The 25,645-nt window shown below is 45.0% G+C and overlaps 1 protein-coding gene across 1 annotated transcript; it reads right to left on the bottom strand.

The window, feature by feature from the left end:
• Positions 1–813: 813 nt before the first annotated feature.
• On the bottom strand, positions 814–24,952 carry CA6 (carbonic anhydrase 6). The gene is made up of 10 exons (XM_081201566.1): positions 24,936–24,952; positions 24,634–24,776; positions 20,657–20,836; positions 12,402–12,550; positions 10,252–10,347; positions 8,874–8,940; positions 8,500–8,657; positions 5,592–5,715; positions 4,918–5,016; positions 814–2,895 (listed from the first exon to the last, which is right to left on the bottom strand). Exons 2-10 carry the CDS (start codon positions 24,710–24,712, stop codon positions 2,282–2,284), a joined length of 1,566 nt encoding a protein of 521 aa, XP_081057692.1. The 5' UTR covers positions 24,713–24,776; positions 24,936–24,952; the 3' UTR covers positions 814–2,281.
• Positions 24,953–25,645: the final 693 nt, after the last annotated feature.

The raw sequence follows: 25,645 nt of genomic DNA, 5'->3' as shown, positions 1-25,645 counted from the left end.
TCAAGGTGGGCTCTCATAATTGACCCAAGCTGTCCTAAGGCATAGGCAATGCAATCAAATGCTTGTTTTTCAAGAATTTTGAGTCCCAGCATGTTCAGTTGATCTTGCTGCCCAGTACGTTTTGAGCTTCAGCCTAAATCTCCCAGTTTTATTATGGGTTTCTGTTTACTCACTGTCTGCCCCCTCCCATCCATTTTTAATTGTTGCTTGTTTGGACTTCATATATCAAGACACACAACTTTAATCACAATATATGATTGATCTTCAAGTGCCTCCAGATTGCCTATTATTAAGCATCCATTTCAATACATTTGCAAGAGGTTTAATGAATCTGCATCACAGCAAGTATTAATCCACAGTTTCCAGCTCATTTCCTCCATCACTTTCCTTACTGCAAAAAGAGAAGTGGATTTGTTCTACAGACACTCCCAAGCAACTATAATGGTGCAAATAATTTGCCAGTATATGATTGAATCCCTCTTGAAAATAGTGACGGTCTGGAAGCGTCCTTGGTTTCAAGGTGTATGATGAGTTTCTCACCTGCCCCACAAAACAACAAAACAGTATTTGTCTATGAACAAAGGGGAAGAGTGTTTAAAAAGACAATTTTGTAAAAGGAGTGGATATTGTGTGTGTTGTTTGCTGGTTGTTTGCTATTTTTCATCTCCCTGGAAGGGGGATACATTTTGTACAAAAGATCATTGTCTATTTTTGTAAATAGAGCAAAAAATAAAAAATAAAAGCCATCGTATAAAGCCTGGAAAAAACACAAGGATGTTTAGTGTTGCTAAAACTCAGGAATGACAAGCCAGGTTTTACTGGTGCATACTTTATTATCATTATAACATGGTTGTACTGCCTCTACGAGCCAAAGAAGAAAACAAAAAACCCCAAACATGTTTGTTTTGCCATGAAATGCACACAGCATTGATTTAATCCCCTCTCCAGTTTCCCAGGTGGAGTTGATTGAGGTTAAGCCCTAAGGGGTTTGCAAATAATTTTGCTTCAAAGAGAGGCCTGTGTCCTCCTGTTTTCATAAACCTAAGCTCAGCACTCTGATCACACCCAGATGATTTATCCAATCAATGCTTGGAGGCCTGTAAACCTCTCTGATTTAAATTCAAATGTGGTTTTTCTCAGGATCACGCCTGCAGGCTAATCTTCCCTTCCGAAACAAAATGGCAGTAACCATATATCAGGAAGTATATATGTCTATCCATGCATGAAATAAGATTCAGTTGCGTATTTTGAAACAATGTCACCAATACACACACACACACACATCAGGATCCTATGAAGTACAGATGTGGCATCAATGACACCCATGCAGATATGAAAGCCTGTCTCCTGGAGGATATGTTTTCGGGACTTAAGACAACAGGGCAAGCAAGGATCTAGGATGGCTCTGAATCATGCAAAATGTTTAGGCAGATAGGTAGTCATCACACACTATACATTTAACACACTCTTACACCGCTTTTTAACAAGGCATGGCTTCCCCCAAAGTAATCCTGGGAACAGTAGTTTGTTAAGGGTGCCGAGAGTGGTTAGGAAACCCCTTGCAGAGCTATAGTTCCCAGCACCCTTAAACTACAGCTCCAAAGATTCTCTGGGGGAAGAGAGTGGCATAAGGGCAGCATTCAATGAATGGTGAGGATGTGACCCAGACTTGATGGGGATGGGAAGAGGGTGAGGGTCTCCTTCCCACCCCTCACATTAGCCACACAGGGCTAAACCTGCCAGCTAATCTAAGGCTTTGTCTATCTCTTGATAAGGAGGACTCTGTGTGGCACAAACAGGTGGTTTACCTTTACTTCTCCCAGGGTCCCTCGCTACAAGGATTATCATGCTATGCAGGGAGAAGTATCTGAAACGCAGAAAATTCTACATGATCTCACAAACAGGCCACCAAACAACAACAACAAAATTGAGTACAACCAGAGTGAGGTTTTCTTTTTCTCTCCGCCTCTCGCCCTCTCCTGCAGTTTGTGTTCATTTCCATTCCATGCTGACATAATCGGTAATAAACATGAAAGAAATACGGGGCATTCTCCTCATCGCATGGCGAGATTTTCCTGCAACGAGAATATCCCCTCCTCTCCCCTCAAGGATCTGGCCCAGTCATTAGAAGACCTAGAGAGGCTCTCGGCGTGGAAGGAGAATCAGTCTATATTCTGGATATCTTGAAGGAAATGTGGGGAGTAAATACTACATTTGCGTCCCAACCAATCAGGGATTTTTTTTAACCACTCAGCATGGATTCATGCCTGATCAGCGAGAATCACCCGCAGCTGGTGTCAGCATCCACCACCACTCCCCCCCACAAGGTCATGGGTGTTTCCCCCCAAGATATGATATCCCCCTTCTGGTTGTCATGTTTGCACAAAGTGAGCTCCTGGACGTCGTCGTTGTCCAGGAGGCTGCTCCAGAGGTTGACGTGGCTCATCCAACCAGAAAACGGGTTGGCGAAGATGTCCATCACAGGGTTCTTGTATTTCCCAAGGAGCGCCTTCCCGCCGCTCTGGATCACGTAACCTCTCTGGACGTCCTTGACCGTGCCCTTGGCTCCATTGACCCACAGGTTGACGGTGCCCGAGTCGGAGGCCCAGGTGACGCAGTGGTGGACCCACTCCTCGGACTTGCGGTGCAAGTTGAACTGCACCGAGGTGCCCCCAATGGACACGCCTACGCCCATGCCCACGGTGACCACCAGCTCGTTGTCCCTCTCCGGGGTGGAGTAGAAGAAGACCGTTTGCCGCCCTTCGTTCAAGTTCTGGGCCCAGAAGCAAAGCGTGAAGGTTTTGAGCATCATGGCCTGCAGGGGGCGCACCTCGGCGTAGCTGGCCGTGTTGTCGCGGGAGAAGTAAAGGGCTTGGGTGTGGACCGGGATGTGACCTGGAAGAACCAATCAGAACCTCTCAGGTGTGGGCTGGGTTTGAACGGACACTTGGGACAACCCATCGGAACTGCTCGTTCTGCGATAGGCTGGTCCTCTTCTAGCAGAACCATAACCCACTGCCCTCTGTTTAAGGGGATGTGAGCAGCTAGGTGAATTCAGGATGAAATTGAAAACATTCCTGTCTTAAAATTTACAGCATGCTGTACGTTGAAGGAAAATTATATGAAAATGATGTATCACTGGTATTTAAAGGTAAAGGTAACCCTGCCCGTACGGGCCAGTTTTGACAGACTCTAGGGTTCTGCGCTCATCTCACTTAAGAGGCCGGGAGCCAGCGCTGTCCGCGGACACTTCCGGGTCACGTGGCCAGAGTGACGAAGCTGCTCTGGTGAGCCAGCACCAGCGCAGCGCACGAAATGCCGTTTACCTTCCCGCTATAAAGCGGTACCTATTTATCTACTTGCACCTAAGGGTGCTTTCGAACTGCTAGGTGGGCAGGAGCTGGGACCGAATGACGGGAGCTCACCCCGCTGCGGGGATTCGAACCGCCGACCATGCGATCGGCAAGTCCTAGGCGCTGAGGATTTACCCACAGCGCCACCCGCGTCCCGTTCGCTGGTATTTAACACCTGCTAAATTAGCAAAAGGGGCGTGGGTGGCGCTGTGGTCTAAACCACTGAGCCTCTTGGGCTTGCCGATCAGAAGGTCGACGATTCGAATCCCCGCCACAGGGTGAGCTCCTGTTGCTCGGTCCCAGCTCCTGCCAACCTGGCAGTTCAAAAGCACGACAAAAATGCAAGTAGATAAATAGGTACCACTCCGGCGGGAAGGTAAACGGCGTTTCCGTGCACTGCTCTGGTTTCGCCAGAAGCGGCTCAGTCATGCTGGCCACATGACCCGGAAAAACTGTCTGCGGACAAACGTCGGCTCCCTCAGCCAGTAAAGCGAGATGAGCGCCGCAACCCCAGAGTCGTCTGCAATTGGACTTAATTGTCAGGGGTCCTTTACCTTTTTAAATTAGCAAAAATGTATAGAACTGCTTCAAATGTATGTTGGAAGGAGAAGGAAGGCACGTTCTACCACATGTGGTGGATGTGCAGGATAACCAAAGCATTCTGGGATATGATATATAATGAGTTGATTTTTTTAAAAAAAAAAAATAATGTTTGTGAAAAAATCAGAAGCTATTCTATTAGGAATTCTAGATGCAGGAATACCAAAGGAGTAGAAAAGACTATTTATGTACGCAACGACAGCAGCGTGGGTACTACTGGCCCAGAGATGGAAAGAAGATAAAGTCCCCACCAGGGACGAATGGCTGATAAAGATGATGGATTACGCCAAAATGGCAAAAGTGACCAGGAAAATCAGAAACCAGGAAGATAGAAACTTTATCAAGGAATGGGAAAATTTTATAAGTTATTTAAGAGAACACTGTAAACAACTAAAAACTTTGGCAGGATTATAGCAACACTTGTGATATATGAAAAACTAAAGTAAAAATAGATTTTTAAGATAAATGGAGAAACTATAAAATGCAGTAGAAAAAGTTTGACAATGGAAACCATGGAGGGGTGGAGGGAAATCTAAGGGTTCAGGGAATCCTATATGCTTATAATTATTAATGTTTAAATTCAAGTGTATATTGCAAAACTGAATTTAATTTTTTTTTTAAAAAAAGAAAACATTCCTGTCCACCCAGGCATTTAGTAGCTGAGGGATGCAATTCCCGGCGACCCAAAGATCACTGGATAGAAGAATGTTTTTAATAGCAACTGGGGTTTTTTTAAAAGATGTTTTCAATTGTTATCATTTTTAAGTGTTTTAACCTGTTTTAGAATGTGTTTGCTACGGTTTTGTTTGTAAATCTGTGTGGCGCCCTGGGCTCCTTGGAGAGGAAGGTTAGGGCCTAAATCCAATAAATAAGAAGTCTCCTAGCAACTTGCAAAATTTGAGAACAGAAAACGTGCCATAAATAATCAGGGCGTGGGGAGGGGAAAGAAGTCTTATTCTCTTACCAGGTTTCCCCATGATAGCCAGAATGTGCTTCTTCATCGCCTGCAGCTGAGTCCGTATTTCATCAAGGCTGGAAGAGACAGTTGACGGGTGACACATTTCTGGAGCGATGGAAGGATAATGATAGTTAGGCTTGATCCTCTTCTTATTTTTATATACAGTCGTACCTTAGTTGTTAGCCGCCCTGAGCCCGGTCTTGGCTGGGGAGGGCAGGGTATAAATAAATTTTTAAATTATTATATGAACAGCTTAGTTCTCAGACTTTTTGGCTCCCAGACGCCGCAAACCCGGAAGTGACTGTTCCGGTTTGCGCACTATTTTTGGAAGCCAAACATCCAACGGGGATCTTCCTGCAGCCAATCGGAAGCCATACTTTGCTTTCCGAAGGTTTTGGAAGTCCAGGACTTCTGGAACAGATTCCGTTCGACTTCCAAGGTACGACTGTAGTCTCAGCAGTGCTTTCTGCATTAACATAAGGCAGGCTTATGCTAGGCTCTTATGCTCGGGTCTTGCTTGGGTGCTTGCCACTGGGGCACGTGACTGGCCACTGTGAGAACAGGGTGCTGCTATATGAGCCTTTGGCCTGATCCAGCAGGCTCTTCTCATGCTTTTAAGGCCTAGGGTCCTCCACTCCTGTCGCCTGCCTCCCTGCTGGCCTTAAGCTACTCAATTGTACCTTTGGTAACCTTGGCTTGGAAAGACGATTGGACTATCCGGTCATTGAGGGGCTGGACGTGGCGGTAATCGTTCCTCAGGGTATTGTTCTCCCAGTCCAATAAGGCGTTCTCCAGCAGCTTAACCTACCAAAAAAGCCAAGCAATATGTTCAAGAAAAACAGGAATCTCCTCCTCCTTGACATTCCACCTCTGTCCTACCTGCAAGGCTCCTTCCTATTCCAAGGCTTGCTGAAGACCCGACCTAGAGCCATTCCTCTTGGGAACAGGAGGTAGACAGGCTGCAACATTTAAGTGTTTGGATTTGATATCCCGCTTTATCACTACCCGAAAGAGTCTCAAAGCGGCTAACATTCTCCTTTCCCTTCCTCCCCCACAACAAACACTCTGTGAGGTGAGTGGGGCTGAGAGACTTCAGAGAAGTGTGACTGGCCCAAGGTCACCCAGCAGCTGCATGTAGAGGAGCGGAGAACTGAACCCGATTCACCAGATTACGAGTCCACCGCTCTTAACCACTAGACCACACTGGCTCCCTGTGTGGTATAGTTTAACATTCTGCTGCAGCATCTTTGTTGGTTCGTCTTTAACATTGCTTGGTTTTGAAGTAGGAGATGGAGCAAGCTGTTTGCTGGGGCTCACTAATCTACTCATATAGAGTAATAAATAATAATTGGGACCCCTTTACCTAAAGGAACATCTTTCCTCATATGAACTTGCCTGGGCCTTGAGATAATCTGGGCCTTGTGCGTTAACTCCAGAGGGTTGAATAGCTCCCTGTGGGATGGTGATCCCAGGAAAGTCCACTTGACTGTTAGAATTCCCGCTCCATGATTGCAGTCATGGGATTTTTGTCTATCACATGACGGTGTATGTTTTGACTCCACATAGTGGGAAGTGACGGAAACAGGATGTTTGTGTTACTGTGTTGGGTGAAGTGGGACTATTGTCCTTTGTTTTTTCTCTTTGCTGTCTGATGAAAGAGAGAGAGAGAGCCATGTTGCAGTGCTCCATGTGTGTTTATATGTAAATAAAGTAGATTAGCCAAAATGCTGAGTTGCTGAGGTCTGTTATGCAAGCTGCGAAGACTCTGCGGATCCCTAAGTGTGCCAATGTCTGTTGGCATCGGTCGCTGTGATGTTCGGGCAAAAGAAAGCTTTTGAAGCTCACGAACGATCAACCAGGAGCGAGGGAACATGCCAGTCAGGCATGTGTCTCTGCCAGGGTCCTACTCGAGAGTAGGACGAGCTCCTGAAACCAACATCTATTTTGACAGCATTGCCATGCCAGGCAAATACCATACTTTCCCGTGTATAAGACGATGTTTCTTATTAAAAAGTTATGTTAAAAATTTGGGGTCGTCTTATACGCGGATAATGCATAGGGGGGACATGGGATTGGTTGCTGCCGCAAGCCGGAGATTGTCGGTGGCTATTGGGCATGTTATTGGTGGTTGCATCAAGGGCTGGTGTTGATTGGCTGTCGCTGCAGGAATTGGGTGGGCAACTGGCAGCTTCTGCCAGTTAGGGGACAGACTAAAGGTGGCTTTCGCGACGCACGCAAATGGCGGGGTAGGTCAATTGGGTGAGTGATTTTCAGCATTCCCCCCCTTAAAAAAATCTCAACAACTCTGCCTCCCTCCCCCCCCAAAAAAGCTCAGAAACTCTGGGCAATCTCCCCCCATTTTTTTAATTTGGAGTAGCCCAAAACAGGGGTGTCTTATACACGAGGGTGTATAATACAATACATTCTTGCTTTCCCATGTGTTTTGGTTGCCCCAGTGAATTGATGTTTTAGCTGAGTACACACCATCCTTTTGAAGCATGTGGCTTCCCCCAAAGAATCTTGGAAAATGTGGAATCATAGAGCTGGAAGGGACCCTAAGGGTCATCAGGTCCAACCCCCTGAAAGGCAAGAATATTTTGCCCAACATGGGGCTCGGACCATGTAGTTTGCTCCATCTCAGTGATAAAATCCCCAGCATCTTTAACCACCTATAATTCCCAAAACTCTTTGGAGGGCACAATGTGGCATAAATGTGCTTTAAATGTATGCTGTTTACATAGCCTACGGTTTTAATATGTTTTATACATTTATATTACTGTATTATAGGTACCCCTGCCCGTACGGGCCAGTCGTGTCCAACTCTAGGGTTGCTTGCTCATCTCGCTCTAGAGGCCGTGAGCCGGCGCCGTCCGAAGACACTTCCGGGTCACGTGGCCAGCGTGACGAAGCTGCAGCTGGCGAGCCAGCACCAGCGCCGCACACGGAAACGCCGTTACCTTCCTGCTATAAAGCGGTCCCTATTTATCTACTTGTACTTAAGAGTGCTTTCGAACTGCTAGGTGGGCAGGAGCTGGGACTGAACGATGGGAGCTCACCCGGCCGCGGGGATTCGAACCGCCGACCATACGATTGGCAAGTCCTAGGCACTGAGGTTTTACCCACAGCGCCACCCACGCCCCTAACCTTGCTGTAAATCGCTTCGGGGATTTACCGTATTTTTCGCTCCATAAGACACACTTTTTTCCCTCTTAAAAACTAAGGGGAAATGTCTGTGTGTCTTATGGAGTGAATGTGTGATCCCTGGGGCTGGGGGGGGGGGCGGAACCTGGGCTTCCCCCGTCAGTGACAGGCTGCCCTTCTCCCTCCTCGGGAAAAGCCCCCAAGAGCCACACACACACACTACGCAGCTCATGAAAGGGAGTGCTGAGCAGAGCTTTGCATACAGGCTTTGCTCAGCGCTCCCTTTAAATAATATTTCTTTTCTTGAATTCCCCCTCTAAAAACTAGGTGCACATTATGGTCAGGTAGGCTTACGGAGCGAAAAATACGGTAATTCTGAAAAGCGACTGATAAATTCAACAACAACAAAAGGAACAGACAGACCAATGCAGACCAGTGCTTTCTTACCTGCGTGTGAGACAGCTTGATGGGTGAATCAAATATAGTCCAAATCACGTTCTCTGTGCAAGGAGGTGTGGTCAGAGAGCCCTGGTATCTATAGAAATTGGCAAGGTTTTCTGGAAGCATGGACAGGAGATCCAGAGTGTTGAGTGTAGTTGACTGCCCTAAAAAAAAAAAATACACACACATACACACATAAAAGCTTAGGAATTTTATGCAATATCCAAAGCAGATCAAATACTGGGTGACAGCTTTCAGCAGCTAGCTAGCACTGCAGCGATATCCCACTGCTCAAAACCAGGGTGGAAAAGAATCAAAAACAACCACCTTCATCTTGCCTGACCAAGAAATACCATGCCAAGGTTTAAAGGGAAACATACCTGCATACTTGATTTTGGCCAAGTTGGCAATGAAGTCGCTATAGTAAGTGTTTTCTAGGTTGCCATCCTGCAAGAAAGAAGGGTGGTATTTTAAATGGGTCATGTTTAAATGGGAAAGGAATGTGGGGAATGTCTATATTTTTTTGATGGAACCCCTTATATAGGATTTGTATATAAATTTCCCCTTGGCTCTTTTTGACGGCCCATGTAGGACCAGCATGGATAGTTGGCCCTGGTGAATATTTGACGTTTCCCCCCCTTATGGCTTTGATCTATGTTGTTGTTGTTTAGTCGTTTAGCCGCGTCTGACTCTTCGTGACCCCATGGACCAGAGCATGCCAGGCACTCCTGTCTTCCACTGCCTCCCGCAGTTTGGTCAAACTCATGCTGCTAGCTTCGAGAACACTGTCCAACCATCTCATCCTCTGTCGTCCCCTTCTCCTTGTGCCCTCCATCTTTCCCAACATCAGGGTCTTTTCCAGGGAGTCTTCTCTTCTCATGAGGTGGCCAAAGTATTGGAGCCTCAGCTTCACGATCTTCACGATCTATAGGCTACCACTAAAACAAGGCTGCATTTTAAGCTGCATTTTAATCTGTATTCTAACATATTTTAATCAACTGTTTTTGTTTGTTTTTTGTTTTGTTTTTTAATGTTTTTACTGTATTTATATTTAGTGTCAGCCACCCTGAGCCCGGACTTGGTCGGGGAGGGCGGGGTATAAATAAAATTATTATTATTATTATTATTATTATTATTATTATTATTATTATTATTACTCAGTGGTTATAGCACCGGCTTTGCATGCAGAAGGCCCTAAATTCAATACTCCAGATATGACTGGGAATATCACCTGCCTTAAATCCTGGAGAGCCACTGACAGTCTGAGTGGGCAATATTCAGCTAGATGGATCAACATAGGGCAGCTTTCTATGTTTTCTCTCTCTCTCCACTCATTGATAATATGCTTTACCACAAGCACCCCCAACCTTCGGCCCTCCAGATGTTTTGGACTACAATTCCCATCATCCCTGACCACTGGTCCTGTTAGCTAGGGATCATGGGAGTTGTAGGCCAAAACATCTGGAGGGCCGCAGGTTGGGGATACCTGCTTTACCGTTACATTTTGACACAGGGAAAAGCCACAGAGATAACATTCTTTCGCATTTTGCAGTTTCTTTTTGTCTGGCGCCCCCTCGTGGTTTCTCTTTTTAAAATCCAAATTGTTTGCAACAGTGTGCAAAGCATTCTCGCCAGAAGAAGAAAAACGAACAAACTTTCCGCCAATTCTAGATCTCAACTAACTTTCGGGAATCTGAAACTTTCCCCAAATGCATCTTCAATTTAAATAGATAGATTTAACCTGAATTAGCTACCTACCGCGAAGAGAAAAGCCAGAACTGCCAAGCCATCCGGTTGAACCTTCGCTTGTTCGATGCTTGCATACTTGGCTGAGTTGTAATGGACGATATGCAGCTGGGGAAAGGATAAGGATGGCAGTGGTTAAAAAGCCAGGCAAGGCCATTTGCTGAGAGGTAGAGCACATGCCTTGCACATACACATTTGATCCTAGATTCAGGTAGGTAGCCGTGTTGGTCCGTGTTGGTCTGACGCAGGAGAAATATATTAAAAATATATATATTAAAATATATTAAAATATAAAAATATATTTAAAATGTCCAGTAGCACCTTAGAGACCAACTAAGTTTGTTCTTGGTATGAGCTTTCGTGTGCATGCACGAGGTGCTACTGACATTTTTTTAAATATATATATATATTTCTACATTTGATCCTGATGGTCTATGGAGAAATAAAGTTGTTCCAAGCCATTCTTCAATCCTATAGTTTGTCTGTGAAACCAGAATCATTATACCTTTGTGTCTCTCTAGTTTGATTTTGTTTTTAAGCAACAATTACAAAAGGGTAGCTGTGTTATTCTCCTGCAGGAAAACCAAAGCTTTTCCCTGCCTCTTTACAGACTGACCAATTTATGATTTCATGAGGTTTCCTGGACAATAATCCACTCTGTTGGATGCCTGATCCATGGCTGGTAGCAATTGTAACCAATGGGGGTCAGAAGGAAAAGAATTGCATAGAAGGTGTGTCTGCGCTAATTGCACTCTTAACAGGCCATTCACACCCACAAAAGGTTGCCCTGATAACAGACATCTTGGCGTTGGTAAGTGAATTAGCATTTGCAGAGCGATTAACAAGCAAAACAAAGCAACCTATTCTCCTGAGTAAAACCAAAGGTGATGGTGCTAAACCTCCCGAAGAATTGTTAATTCAGAGGGTGTTAATTCAGAGGCTGCAGGTCTCCCTTCAATTTATTCCAGTAATAGGAAGTGATGGGAAAACTCTCTGTTCCTGACACTTGAAGAGCAGGCCAGATGAAGACATGTTGAAGCCCTAACAGAAGTCAAATTTAAAAGGGCCCATAGCACTTAAAAAAAATAATAATAATTATGGCCCCTCACAAAGCTACAATTCTCAAAAAATTACAGTTCCCATAATTATTTGGGGGAAACCATGATTGTTGCATGTGGCAGAAGAGTGCTTTAAATGTATGCATGGGTGTGGCCTTAGATCGCTGGTTTGCGGTCTGCAGCACAACCATAGCATTTGGTGGTTTTTAATTTTTTTGTATTCGGAGGCCCCTCGTGATCTGAGGCCCTATGCTCTGGCTTACTTACCATATGCTCAAATCCCACACTGCTAGAGAGTTGCTACCAGTCAGTCGGCAATACCAGCAACTGGAAATAGTCTTGACCTGGTATAAAGTACCTTCTGCTTTTCCTATGGGTTTGTGAGTGCGGACGTTTGGTTTTTCCCCTTTTTCCTCTGCATGGAGGCAAAGGAAAACAACCCCTCAACATTTTTCCTGAGGAAGCTAAAGACATTATAATGGCGGGATTCGATCTCGTGCCTTCGAACCGAGTGCTCAAACAGGCATGTGTCAGAATAGGCAATCCCCACCTATGACCAGAACACAGCTCAGATAGAGGAAAAGCTTGTCTGCCCATTTTCGCCTCTGGCCATGCCCAGCGCCAGCATGTAGCCCTCTAAAAGCTGCCCAGAAGGGTGTCTTTCCAAAGCTAGGAGAGCTTCTGCCAGCTCAGTGTTGTGGTTAAGAGTGTCAGACTACGACTTGGGAGACGAGGATTCAAGTCTCGGCTCAGACTTAAAGCCCACTGGAGAACCTAGCGCACCACCTTGAAGAAGAAGAAGAAGAGTTTGGATTTGATATCCCACCTTTCACTCCCTTTAAGGAGTCTCAAAGCGGCTAACATTCACCTTTCCCTTCCTCCCCCACAACAAACACTCTGTGAGGTGAGTGGGGCTGAGAGACTTCAGAGAAGTGTGGCTGGCCCCAAGTCAGTCAGCAGCTGCATGTGGAGGAGCGGAGACGCGAACCCAGTTCACCAGATTACGAGTCCACCGCTCTTAACCACTACACCACACTTGAGCTCCCTGAAAGGAAAGCTGGGATATAAAGGGGTGGTAATAACCAAACAAGCAATTAAATGTACCTCGGCAATGTACCTCATCCCATCTACTGTGTGTTCCGAGCCACTGGTCTCAAGATCCATTCCTCCCCAATGGAAATGGAACTGGACAGCCGTGAAGGTCCCAGGTAGCCCTTTGGTGATGGTCATGGTTGAAGGAAGGTCTATCTGGACTGGGAGGCAGAGTGAAAGCAGGAAGTGAGGTCAGGTGGAAAACAACTCTGTTACAGCAAGGCTGTAATAACCGCATGGGTATTGATTGATTGATTGATTGATTGATTGTTCCACTGTTTGATTTTGTTCCTCGTTCACAACGTGCAAGAGCAATGTAAGTGGTACCTCGGGTTAAGTACTTAATTTGTTCCGGAGGTCTGTTCTTAACCTGAAACTGTTCTTAACCTGAAGCACCACTTTAGCTAATGGGGCCTCCTGCTGCCGCTGCACCGCCAGAGCACGATTTCTGTTCTCATCCTGAAGCAAAGTTCTTAACCTGAAGCACTATTTCTGGGTTAGCAGAGTCTGTAACCTGAAGCGTATGTAACCTGAAGCGTATGTAACCTGAGGTGCCACTGTAAAATAATGTTTTTAAAATAATGGTAACTTTTCTTTTCCTTTTTTTTATAAATTTTTTATTGAATTCTTGAAAAGTACATACAAACATTACATACAAACATTAACAAAGTAATAATAGCACGACAGGAATAAAAAAGAAAGAAAAAACAAGAGAAAAAAAGAAAGGTGGAGAGAAAAGTCAATTTAACACATATCAACATAAAACAGACTAAATTACAAACAGTTGACTTCCATCCATCACGGTTTGGCTTAGGTAATTTGTAACCTTTCTGCAGTTGTTATGTATCAGCTCTATACATTCTATACATTGTAGGTTTTAAATATCATCCACTGTGATTTTGGTCATTCCTAGATTAATTTCAATATAGCTAAGGAATTTATTCCAATCATTCTTTAGCTTTGTGTTTTTTTGATGCCTAATTCTTTGTGTCATTCTCGCTAACTCAATGTACTCAAATAGTTTCATTTGCCATTCTCTCACGGTGGGGATATAGGATGTTTTCCAGTTTTGCGCTAGTAAGATTCTAGCCGCCACCGTCGCATATTGAAAGAAGGTTTTGTCTTCATTTTTAATCTCCTCTCCAATCATGCCTAAGAGGAACGCTTCAGGTTTTTTCGGGAATGTGTATTTCAATATTTTTTTTAATTCATCATAAATTTGTCCCCAAAATCTTTTCACCTCGTCACAGGTCCACCACATGTGGAAGAAATTACCCTCTTTAGCTTTACATTTCCAGCATGAACTGTGTCCGGTTTTGTACATCTTCCCCAGTCTTGCCGGGGTGATGTACCAACGATACATCATCTTCTCCATGTTTTCTCGGAGAGCAGCGCATGCTGTAAACTTCATGCCTCTCTTCCAAAGTTGTACCCATCTATCGTATTCCAGGTTATGTCCAAGGTCTTTGGCCCATTTGACCATAACTCCCTTCACCTCTTCATCTTTAGTTTCCCAATCCAGCAATTGGTTATACATTTTAGATAGAAGTTTGTTATTACTTTCTAGGATTTCCACCTGGTATCTAGACTTTTTTTCACTCATCCCTGTTTTTTTGTGGTCATTCCACAGCGCATTGATTTGATGGAATTGTATCCATCCAGCTAATTTGTCCTTCAGCTCTTCGTAGGGTCTAATTTTCCACCCCCTTTCTGATTTAACTAGGAGATCCTCATATGTCCATCTTTCTCCTTCCAAATTTAGTTTTTTAATTGTTAGGATATCTATTGGTGATAGCCACCAGGGGGTATCTTTTTCAATACACTTTTTATTCCTATTCCAAACTTCCAGTAACGAACCTCTAATAATATGATTAGAGAAGCCTTTGTGAATTTTTCCTTTATCATGCCACAGATAGGCATGCCAACGAAATCTGATGTTGAAACCCTCTAAGTCTAACAAATCTGTATTTTTTAAAATAGCCCATTCCTTTAACCAACAAAGGCAGGCAGCTTCATAATAAAGCTTTAAGTTCGGAACTGCGAATCCTCCTCTTTCTCTTAAGTCCGTGAGAAGTTTAAATTTAATCCTTGCCCTTTTCCCTTGCCATATAAATTTAGCTGGGATTTTTTGCCAGTTCTTAAAGCACGCTGTACCTCTGATTACCGGGATGCTCTGGAATAGAAATAACAGTCTTGGAAGAATACTCATCTTAATCGCGGCCATCCTTCCAGTCCAAGATAATTTCAGCCTATTCCACGTGTCCAGGTCTTTCTTAATTTCTTTCCAGACCTTAGTGTAGTTGTCTTCTACTAAGTTTATATTTTTTGGGGAGATCCATATTCCCATATTTTCTTTTCCTTTTAAAAAATTGCACTTGCAAAGGTTCCCTTGCTGGCCAGTTCGCCCCAGAACTGTTAGAATGTTTGTGAATGTTCCATGCCATCACAGCTGCTCAGGCAATGGCAGAAGCAGAAGGAGTGAGAGCCAGAAAACAGCCTGCTTTGAGCCTCTTAGATTTTAAAACATGCCTCCTTGATGAATCCAAGATACACTGGTATTTTAAAAACACACACACACCAACAACCACCTAGGAGTAATAATTTTCCTTTCTGGTTTTGAGGCTGCATTTGCATGTCTGTAATACAGGATAGAAACAGGTTTGGAAACCTCATCCTCAGTTTTTAGATGCCAGCCTAGGAATTTTCATTTACCCAGGCTTTTAGTGGTTAAAGTAGCTCATCTTTTACCTTCTCTTTCTTATTTTAGGAATTTTATAATGTATATCCTTTTACATTTGGCTTTTGGTCGAGTTTATTTGCTTGTATCTTATTTTTTAATTCAGCTGCTTTGGGACATTTCTTTTTCTTACTTATTTATCTCGTAAAATTTATATACTGTAAAAAGCAACTTCAACCGGGTTAACAAAAAGAATAAAACAGTCAAGTGATCAGTAAATAAAACAGTCAAAAGCAACTATTTAAAACATTTTAAAAAGAATTAAAACAAACAACGAGCTGAAAACATGATTAAGACACCCGTGAATGTTCTACATTTCTGGGCAGGCTTCTCTAAAAAAAATATATGTTCAGCAGGCAATTAAAAGAGCACAGCGAAAGTGCCTGCCTGATATCATGAGGCAGGGAGTTCCAAAGTGTAAGTGCTGTGACACTAAAAGATCAATTTCTCATAAATGTGGAATGAATATTCTGTGGCACCTGGAGCAGTGCCATTTCTGTAGATGGAAGATGTCAAGAGTGCATACATGGGGTTAGGCAATATCTCACAGGTAAACTGGTCCCAAACAACTAACAAATGCAATTATTGTTATTTAGAACAATATTAACTTGGTCGTTACTTTAGGAGCCATAGATCTAATCCGGAATGAAGGACAGAAAGGGGGGGGGAGCAGGAAACAATTGACTCTTCCTCCTTTCTATAAAATCCCCTGCCAAACTGTGAATAGAACATTTCATTCCTTTGCAAGGAACATGAGCGGATCTGATTCCCAACCTGCTTTGAAATTCAGAAGGAGATGAATGCTTTTGTTCAGGAGCTCTCCCAAGGGCAAGCCAACCGAAAACATGTTTCTTTCTGCAGATTATACCCTTTGTGAGGGATGGGATCAAAACAAAAACCGAAGTTAAAATAAAAAATACACCCACAAACACAGCCTGCAGCAAGTGCCATAATGACATACAAACAAAAAAAAATGGTTTAATTGTGTAATAATGCATTAAACCGTGGTTTCATAATTGGGGTTGTTCCCTGTTTACTTTTTCTGAGCAGCCTGGTCGACATGGGGAGGGGAACGTGGGGGGAAAGCAAAACAGAATTGCAAAGAAGGTCATTGGGCCAAACTGGGAGGAAGGTCCACTGACAACCAGGACCGTGTTTTTGTTTTTTTACACCCCAGCAAATACACTTTGGAAAGAGCAAACCTGACTTCTTTTTGTGGTTAGGAATGCAAACAAACGAATAAGGGAAGACTCAGCCTCCCTCCACTGTCAGAGGCAGGTGTCTCTGTGTACCAGAGGCTGGCAAAGAACAATTTTGGCCCAGCTGGCTCTGTCAGAACAGGATGACGGACTAGATGAGCCTTTGACCTGACCCAGCAGGGCTCTTCTTATGTTCTAAGCCAGGGGTCAGGTCAGCAACCTTTTTCAGCAGGGGGCTGGTCCACTGTCCCTCAGACCTTGTGGGGGGCCAGACTATATTTTGAAAAAAAATAATAAACGAATTCCTGTGCTCCACAAATAACCCAGAGATGGATTTTAAATAAAGCACACACTCTACTCATGTAAAAACATGCTGATTCCCGGACCATCCGCAAGCCGGATTTAGAAGGCGATTGGGCCAGATCTGGCCCCCAGGCCTTAGTTTGCCTACCCATGTTCTAATCTAAGTAATCTTGCTCTCCTTCAATGGCTTAAGAGGGGGATTGGATGAATTCATAGGGCATAAGGCTCTCAACAGCTGCTAGTCATGATGGCAATGTTCTGTCTCCTCTGTTGCAGGCAGTAATACCAGTTCCTGGGACTCAAAAGTGCCCAGGAACAGCATCTTAAAAAGCAGAGACATCACCTTGCCGACAAAGGTCTGAATAGTTAAAGCTATGGTTTTCCCAATAGTGATGTATGGAAGTGAGAGCTGGACCAGATGAAGACAGATCGCCAAATAATTGGGGCTTTTGAATTATGGTCCTGGAGGAGACTCTTGAGAGTCCCAAGGACTGCAAGAAGATCAAGCCTATCCATTCTGAAGGAAATCAGCCCTGAGCGCTCACTGGAAGGACAGATCCTGAAGCTGAGGCTCCAATACTTTGGCCACCTCATGAGAAGAGAAGACTTCCTGGAAAAGGTTGAGGGCACAAGGAGAAGGGGACGACAGAAGACAAGATGGTTGGACAGTGTTATCAAAGCTACGAACATGAGTTTGACCAAACTGCGGGAGGCAGTGGAAGACAGGCATGCCTGGCATGCTCTGGTCCATGGGGTCATGAAGAAAGAGTCGGACACAACTAAACGACTATACAACAACAAAGCAGAGAAGGATGGCAGGGAGATTGCATGAGAAGCAGTGCCTTCATTCCCCCTGTACGTGCACAGAGAGTGAAGGATAAATACCCAAAAAAATAAACTGAAGGGGTTTGGACTGGATGACGCATTGGGTTCCTACCAACTCAGAAGTTCTATGGTTCTGTGACTGAGGGGCTGTTCTTCCTCCATGCTGAAGGAAATTGCCAGGGTTTTGCCAAAGCCCTGGGCAGCCAACGCGCTCCTAACAAAAATTGGTTCAGGCTGACCAGCAACAATGGTGCTGTTAATGAGCCTGCATGCAAAATACAGAGCACTTAAAGAGACGGAAGGGGTCCAGGGGAAGGGAACTTGACAAAAACAGCAGTTCACAAAAAAGCAACAACTAATGTTCAGAGAGCAAAGGCTGATAATACCGCTGTGCTGAAACCCCCTAATGAGAGGCTGGTCATACACCGCCGTGTATAATAAGCAGGCAGCCTCAACAATGATCTCTTGGGGCAATACAATTAGAGATTCCTTTCCCTGGAGACAGTTTGTCTCAATGCTCCACTGCTCCCCCCACCCCCCAAATCTGTCAGCCATCCATGGTTTCTTGTTTTTGCTTCTGATTGCATTGCTGCCTCACCTTTCTCTTCAAGGAGCACATGGCCCTCCCCTCCTCCCCATTTCATCCACACAACAACCCTGTGAGGTAGGTTAGGCTGGGAGGCAATGACTTACTCAAGTTTCATGACAGAGTGGAGATTTGAACCCTGGTCTCCCAGGTCCTAGTCTGACACCCTAAGCACTACACCACAGGGATATATGGAGAATTGGAGCATGATACTACTTTAAATAGCTGTGGCTTCCCTCAAAGAACTCCGGGAACTGTAGTTTGCTAAGGGCTCCTGAGACCCCCCCTATTCCCCTCACAGAGCAACAGTTCCCAGAGTGGTTTAACAAAGGTCCCCCTCTTCCCAGGGAACTCTGGGAATTGTCACTCTGAGAGGTCAGTAGGGGTCCTCTCCTCCTAACAGCATCCTTAGCAAGCTAGAACTCCCAGAATTATTGGTATCACAGTGCTTTAAAGGGATGGTATGAATGTTGCCTAACTTAAAGGTAAAGGTAAAGTACAGTGGTACCTCTGGTTACATACTTAATTCGTTCCAGAGGTCCGTTCTTAACCTGAAACTGTTCTTAACCTGAAGCACCACTTTAGCTGATGGGGCCTCCCGCTGCTGCCGCACCGCTGGAACACAATTTCTGTTCTCATCTTGAAGCAAAGTTCTTAACCCGAGGTACTATTTCTGGGTTAGCGGAGTCTGTAACCTGAAGCGTATGTAACCTGAAGCATATGTAACCCGAGGTACCACTGTAAAAGTATCCCTGACCGTTAAGTCCAGTCACGGACAACTCTGGGGTTGCGGCGCTCATCTCACTCTATAGGCCGAAGGAGCCGGCGTTTGTCCGCAGACAGCTTCCGGGTCATGTGGCCAGCATGACTAAGCCGCTTCTGGCCAACCAGAGCAGCGCATGGAAACACCATACCCACGATTCTTTGGAAGAAACCACGTGCTTTAATTGTATGGTGGCTATGCAGTCTTGGTAGCTATTGCCCACAGCTAAGTAAGAACCTCCAGGCTTTTAGGAGTAGTATGCTGCTAACCACTACAATGGCCATTTGAAGGAATAACCCCAAAGGAATAAACTACAATTCCCATGATTCCCAAGCATCTCCAGGTAGCACTAGGAATGTCCCCTGTGTGAGACCTGAAGAGCTGCTGCCAGTCAGTGTAGACAACACTGAGCAAGATTGACCAATGGTCTGACATGGGATAAAGCAGCTTCCGTGTTCCTACATTCCCCCTGCTTTTCAAATTCACATTATACCGATATAAAAAAACTCTCACACACAGTGAGTTTATCTATCAGCTCCGCTGCTCGTCATGTTATGCACTGTCAGAAATAAATTCTAGAAATATCCCCATAGTGCACGGGAAGGATTAGCCAGCATATAACTTTGGAAGCTGTTCTTTTGTCCTTTTATTTTTTAATGTCTCATGAACAAATGCAAACAACTCCTACATTCTCGATTGTGTACATGGTGCTGACTGGATCGCCCGCCTCTAGTTTGAGAAAATCAGCACAAAATTAGCAGAATAGATTTTTAAAAAAAGAAAAGAAAAAGAAAGAGATGACAAAGCAAGAAGCTGAAATAAACGAGATCAGGAGAGGCAGCTCGTTCAATTAAAAAAAGAAGCTTTTGTGAATGACAGTCAGCTGAAAATGTAAAAAAACAACAACTCTGACTTGAACCATCACTAGGTATTTGAAAGACATTGCAGGGTTGATGTTATGTATCACACCAAAATTCACACCATGCTTAAAACAGGGGCTGTTTGGCACTTATATCCGGCTTCTAACCTTGGTTGCAAACGGATTTAAAGCCCTGCTTTCAAATGGGTTTAAAGCTAGCTTTGGTTTCAGATTAGTTTCAAGCTAACCCTGGTTTTAAATGGGATTAAAGATAACCATGGTTTCAAGGGTCATCTGGTTTTCAAATGGGTTTGAAGCTAACCATGGTTACCTTAAATTTGGGGAAACCAGCTACACCATGGTTCATGCTGATTAGGGAAGGGAGAGTAGCATTTGCATGGCAGAGAAGAGGAGAAAGAGGCTGAGGGAGGCTACAAGCTTCCAGAGTTCTCCTGATCTCATAACCATGGTTAAGACAGAGATTGGGAAATGCCATGTTTTCATGGTCTTAGGCAAGCTACAACCCCACAGTAGTAATACAAATGATAATGATTTTCAGTTACTTTACAGTCTCATAATAAATGTGCCTTGGAAAAGAATAAGAACTGTTGAAATGTATTGTTATTATCAGCCAACGGGCTGATTTAGCAGCCTTAAGGGCTTGCTTATCTAGAAAATAACCCTTGTCTTGAATTGTTATTCTGTATTTGGGAAGTGAATCGGGACTTGACATGGCAGGTAAACACATTCCCAGGAACACAGGGAGCTGCCTTATACCAAGTCAGACACTTGCTCCATCTAGCTCAGTATGGTCTACACTGACTGGCAGCAGCAGGCCAGGGTTTCAGGCAGGGGACATTCCCAGCTGTACCTGGAGTTGCCATTGGGGATTGAACCTGGGACATCTTGCATGCTCATTCACGGAGCCATGGTCCTCCCTTCCCCACAGCCATTCAGCAGATTCACCACCTTTTTTACCTGTTGCTCATATTCACCTGAATGCCCGTTGTTAGTCATGGTGAAGGTTCCTTGCAGGGGCCCAGCATAGCCGTGGAGCTCCAGCGGTTCCAGTTCTGGAGAGTATTGGACAGACCTCTTCCGAATATCAATGGGGGACTGACGCTTCCCGAGGCAGTCTGGGAAGTGATTTCCCCAGTGAACTTCATCCAGTTCCCCTTCAGAAGCAACGTCAGAGAGGAGGGAAGAGAGGAAGAGAAAGAGGAGAGGCTGTCAGGCTGAGCTTGCAATGAAGAAATTGTCTTAGGTAGAAGTTCAAGGCGCAGCTTCTGAGGCACACAGCCCTAGGCAGCTTGAGACCAGGATACCTGAACTATCATGTCTCTCCTCTTATATACCCAACTGATCACTTGCACTCTACAAGAGAGGGCCACCTGCAGGAGGTCCATAGGAATAGGGCCTTCTGTGTGGTGGCTCCAGCCTTTTGGAATTCCCTCCTGTTAAATATTAGGCTGAAAGTACACCATAGAGTGGTACCTCGGGTTAAGTACTTAATTTGTTCCGGAGGTCCGTTCTTAACCTGAAACTGTTCTTAACCTGAAGCACTACTTTAGCTAATGGGCCTCCTGCTGCTGCCACACTGCCGGAGCACGATTTCTGTTCTTATCCTGAAGCAAAGTTCTTAACCCAAGGTAATATTTCTGGGTTAGTGGAGTCTGTAACCTGAAGCGTATGTAACCTGAAGCATATGTAACCCGAGGTACCACTGTATATTTAAAGCACATGGCTTCCCCCTTCAAAAACAACAACATGGGAACTGTAGTTTGTCAAGGGTTCTGGGAATTGTAGCTCTGTGACAAGTAAACTACAGTTCCTGGTAATTTTTTTTGGGGGGGGAGCCATGTGATTTAAATGTGCTTTAAATCTATGGTGTGAAGCAATGCTTTATGTGCTAAATGCTTCCCTAAGAAGTTGTGTTCTTATGCTCTGACCACTCAGACACATCCAAGTGAATCTCCTCTTGCTGCCTGCAACTTTCTCGGGGTGCTATTCCCTGAAGTTGGTGTATAAACACTCTATAGACGTTGATGCTGCTGTGGTTTAATTAATAAAATACATTCCATGACATCACAGCAAGTCAGGGCAGGGCAGCCAACCGCAGCTTGAAAACAACAGCCTGTTTAGGTAGTGTGGTGGGGCTTGCCTGTAAAAGCTCCAATATTCCTTTAATGTCCAAATCTTCAAAGCAACTCATGCAAATAGACAAGGCTCTTTCCTCTCTCTCTCCCTATGTCTCTCTTATCAGTATATTTAGCTCTTACGGCCTAGTAGGGGCCTCAAGGTTGCCTCTCAAACCTCCCTGCTTTGTTTGCAATTGATACGGGAACCTTTCCTCTCATCTTTGTCAGTTCTCTTGTTGACGGTCAGAGGCATTGATCCGTTCCGCCACACTCACCGCTTTCCAAAGGAAAGCGCGGCAGAGACGAGGCAGAAAACAGACGCGTTGGCCTTTTTGCAGCAGCCTCCGAAAGAATGGCTAATGGAGAAGTCCAGCAATATGGGGGGCGGGGAGACACAGCTTCCCCATGCCTGGACTCAAGGCTCTTGGGAGCACCTTCCAGAAAGGAAGCTCCCTGCTGTGTCTCTGCATGAGTGGCTGTTCTGGCTGCTATTAAGACTGTTCAAAACAGGGATAGGAACCTGCGGCTTTCCAGATGACGTTCGATTGTAACTCCCCTCAACACCTAGCCCCCTGGGCCAAACGTCAGGATGATGGGAGTTGTAGTCTGAAACATCTGGAGGGCACCAGAATGGTTATCCCTGAGTTGAGAGTCACACTGAAGAGAGCTCCCATTAGTGCCCAGGTCAGCCATAATGCTTTCTAGTTGAGCCTGAGCCAACTGCTCATTCCAATCCTAGATCGATTTGGTCGTATGAATGGAGGACTGGAGTCTGGAGCTGAGCAGTTAGAGAATCTGCTTTGCCTGCAGACGGGTTCCAGGTTCAACCCCTGACATCTCCAGGAAGGGAAGGGAAAGATCCCTGTGCGCAGTCTTGCAGCATTGCTGCCAGTCTGTGTAAGTGCTACTGAGCTTGGTGGACCAGTGGTCTGGTCTGACTCCACTTCCTCTGTTCCTTTTTTGTGGGGAGCAGCCTGTAATCCAGGGATAGATTCTCCCTACGGTTTTCTGACAATATATCTGCATGTCTGATACCTCATACCTCGAGTTGAATGTGCTTCGGGTTGAGCGTGTTCGAGTTGCACTCCGCGGCAACCCGGAAGTAACAGAGCACATTACTTCTGGGTTTCGCCGCTCGTACTTGCGCAGACGCTCAAAATGATGTCACGCGCATGCGAGGAAGCGGCAAAACGCGACCCACGCACGCGCAGACGCACTGTCACATCTTGCGTTCTGTTCGGGATGCAAACAGGGCTCCGGAACGGATCCTGTTCGCATCCCAAGGTACCACTGTAATTGCTTTTTATATATATATATATATATATATATATATATATATATATATATATATATATAATATGTACATAGCTAGGGCTGCCATACATCCGGAATTTCCAGGACATATCCGGGATTCGTCCGTCGGAAATAGAGTCTGGGTGGAATTTCTGCAAATCTGTAAACATGCCCAGGAAAACCCAGGTGTATGGCAACCCATGTCAGAAGCAGTGTTAGAAACTGAGATATGAAAGCTAGGAGCCAAATGGCATCTTAAACCTAGGTTCTGGGCGCAACAACGGAATGTCTTGGCACACTTTTTAAAATAACAATACAAAGCTGAAAATGAATGAACTGCAGCTAAAATATTGTGTTCATTTTTCACATGGTCTAGTTCTCCCCCTGCCCACCCCCCTAATATTCTTAAGAGAGTCTGTTCTTCAGTCTTCAGAGAGTAGCTGGAAGTGGGGAGGCAGAAAAAGGTCCTCCTTTCCTTCCACTCTGCGGTTTTAATCTGAAATCTTAGGCGCAGCACTGCGGCCAGAGCTCAGAAAATGCTCATGCCAATGAAATTCCCTGTCGCAAAATGCGCCTAGAACAATGGGAGTTTTGAACACTGGTCGGAAGTGGTGTTTTTTGGGCAAATTTCCTTTAAAAATAGTTCAAAAATACTCAACAACTCTTGTGCCCGGATTCTCACTTTTTGAAATATGGCAACCCTAACATAGCATAAGAGGTGTTAAGTTCTTGCTTCGTTGTATTAAGGGGGTTGCACTACCCTTCCCCACAAACAATAAATATTTTTCTGCAGGAATGGAATTTTCCTTTACACAGAACAACATTAAAAACAACAACAACTTGTATATCTCCCACTGTAATGGTACAACCCACACAACCACCTCAATTTATATTTAGTCCTTTGATACCCTATGTTTCCCCCAGGGAACTTAAAAATAAATAAATCCTCGCAACAACTCTGTGAGTCAAGCTAGCTGAGATGTTGTAAATTTCTCCAAGTCACCACTTCAGAGCTCAAAAGGGGGATTTGAATCTGTCACTATGTGCACACTATAAAGCACATTTCCACCAAAGAACTCTGGGATATGTAGTTTGTTGTGAGAGCTAACAACAGCAGTTCTGTGAGGAATAAACTACAGTTCCTGGGATTCTTGGGGGAGAGGAAATGTGCTTTAAATATATGCTTGCATTTCCCCAATCTCTCGCCTGACGCACTAGCCACTATGCCACACTGCCTTTCAACCCCATCATTCCGTCACATGCGCAGACTTGGCATTATTTTTAAGCCTACATGCGTAGGGCTACAGGGCTTGATGCTGCAATCCTGATCCTATTTGCTCAGAAGGAAATCTTGCTGGAAGCCAATTGGATTTATGTCTAAGCAAATATGCCTAGCTTAGAGCTCAGTTTCAATCTAAGCCTTTCTTTTCAACCGGGGTGTCAACCCTGCAGGTTTCCATCAACAGAAGGGAGAATGTTAAACACAGCGCCTACCCCCCCCCTTCTCCTCACACCCCATCCCAATCCTGTCTCCTTATTACCTTTGTAGGTCCAGTGCAGGACATGAGAAGAGCTCAGATGCAAAAGGAACAGGGGGAACACCCAGCCGCTAGTCCTCATGGCTCTCCCAAGTCTGAAAGCAGGTGCCAGCGAGGAACCAGCCCGTCTTCTTCTCTTATTTATTCTGGAAAGAGTAAATAACAATTTACTTTAAAGCCAGCCTTTTCCCCCTCCCGCCCCACCTTTCCCTGCTCCCTGCCAAAACAATAACAGAGATCATCAACCTGCTGGGGTATTCCCTCCCCCCAAGCTTACATCTCCTAATGATATCTTATTGACCCACCTGGGAGAAGAGCTGCCAGGCACTCTAATGGGATAGCAAAACGGCAAAGAGCACAAGGTCAATGGCACCAAGGCAATGTAACGTTCTGTACTTTTGCAAAGCTTGCGGTCTCCCCTCTCGGGAGCCGGCGTTATTGGCCTTCTGTACAGCAGCGTCCTGGAAGCATTAATGTTTAATGCTTCCCAGCATGCATTAGGGCAGGGAGGGGGGTAGGGAACCTTCAGCCCGGGGGCCAAAGACAGCCCTCCAAGACTCTCTGCCTGGACCTCAGGATACACAAAACACACCCACTTCCCAGAGCAGACCCTCCACCGGCCCAGCTCTGGGTTCATTCCCCGAAATCTGGGTGGGATACCCTCCAAACTGCTGCCAAAGCTTTGCAGCCGTTTCGCACCCAAAACCCCACGTTTTGCACACACATTCCCCCCAAAAACTGAGTAATTTGGGACCCCCCAACCCCAGCATTACCCGATTGACTCCAAACTGGTGCCAAAGTTTTGCAATATTTTGGCACCCTATTGTACCGTGAACCCTACGTTTTGCACCGCCACCCCCAAACTAAGAAATCAACATTCAAACAGGAAGTCATAGGTATCTCCCCCCCACCCAAAAAAAAAAAAAATGCAACATTGTCCAATTCACTCCAAGCTTGAGTGTTTATGCCTGGCTGAAAAGTGCCCTTGAACTCTGATCATGCCGCATTTGCCTGA

The sequence above is a fragment of the Podarcis bocagei genome (genome assembly GCF_964188305.1).
Source record: "Podarcis bocagei genome assembly, chromosome: 7".
In the NCBI taxonomy this organism is placed as follows: Eukaryota; Metazoa; Chordata; class Lepidosauria; order Squamata; family Lacertidae; genus Podarcis; species Podarcis bocagei.
The sequence above is the reverse complement of the archived record's forward strand: the minus strand, read 5'-3'. Positions and strand labels throughout refer to the sequence as shown.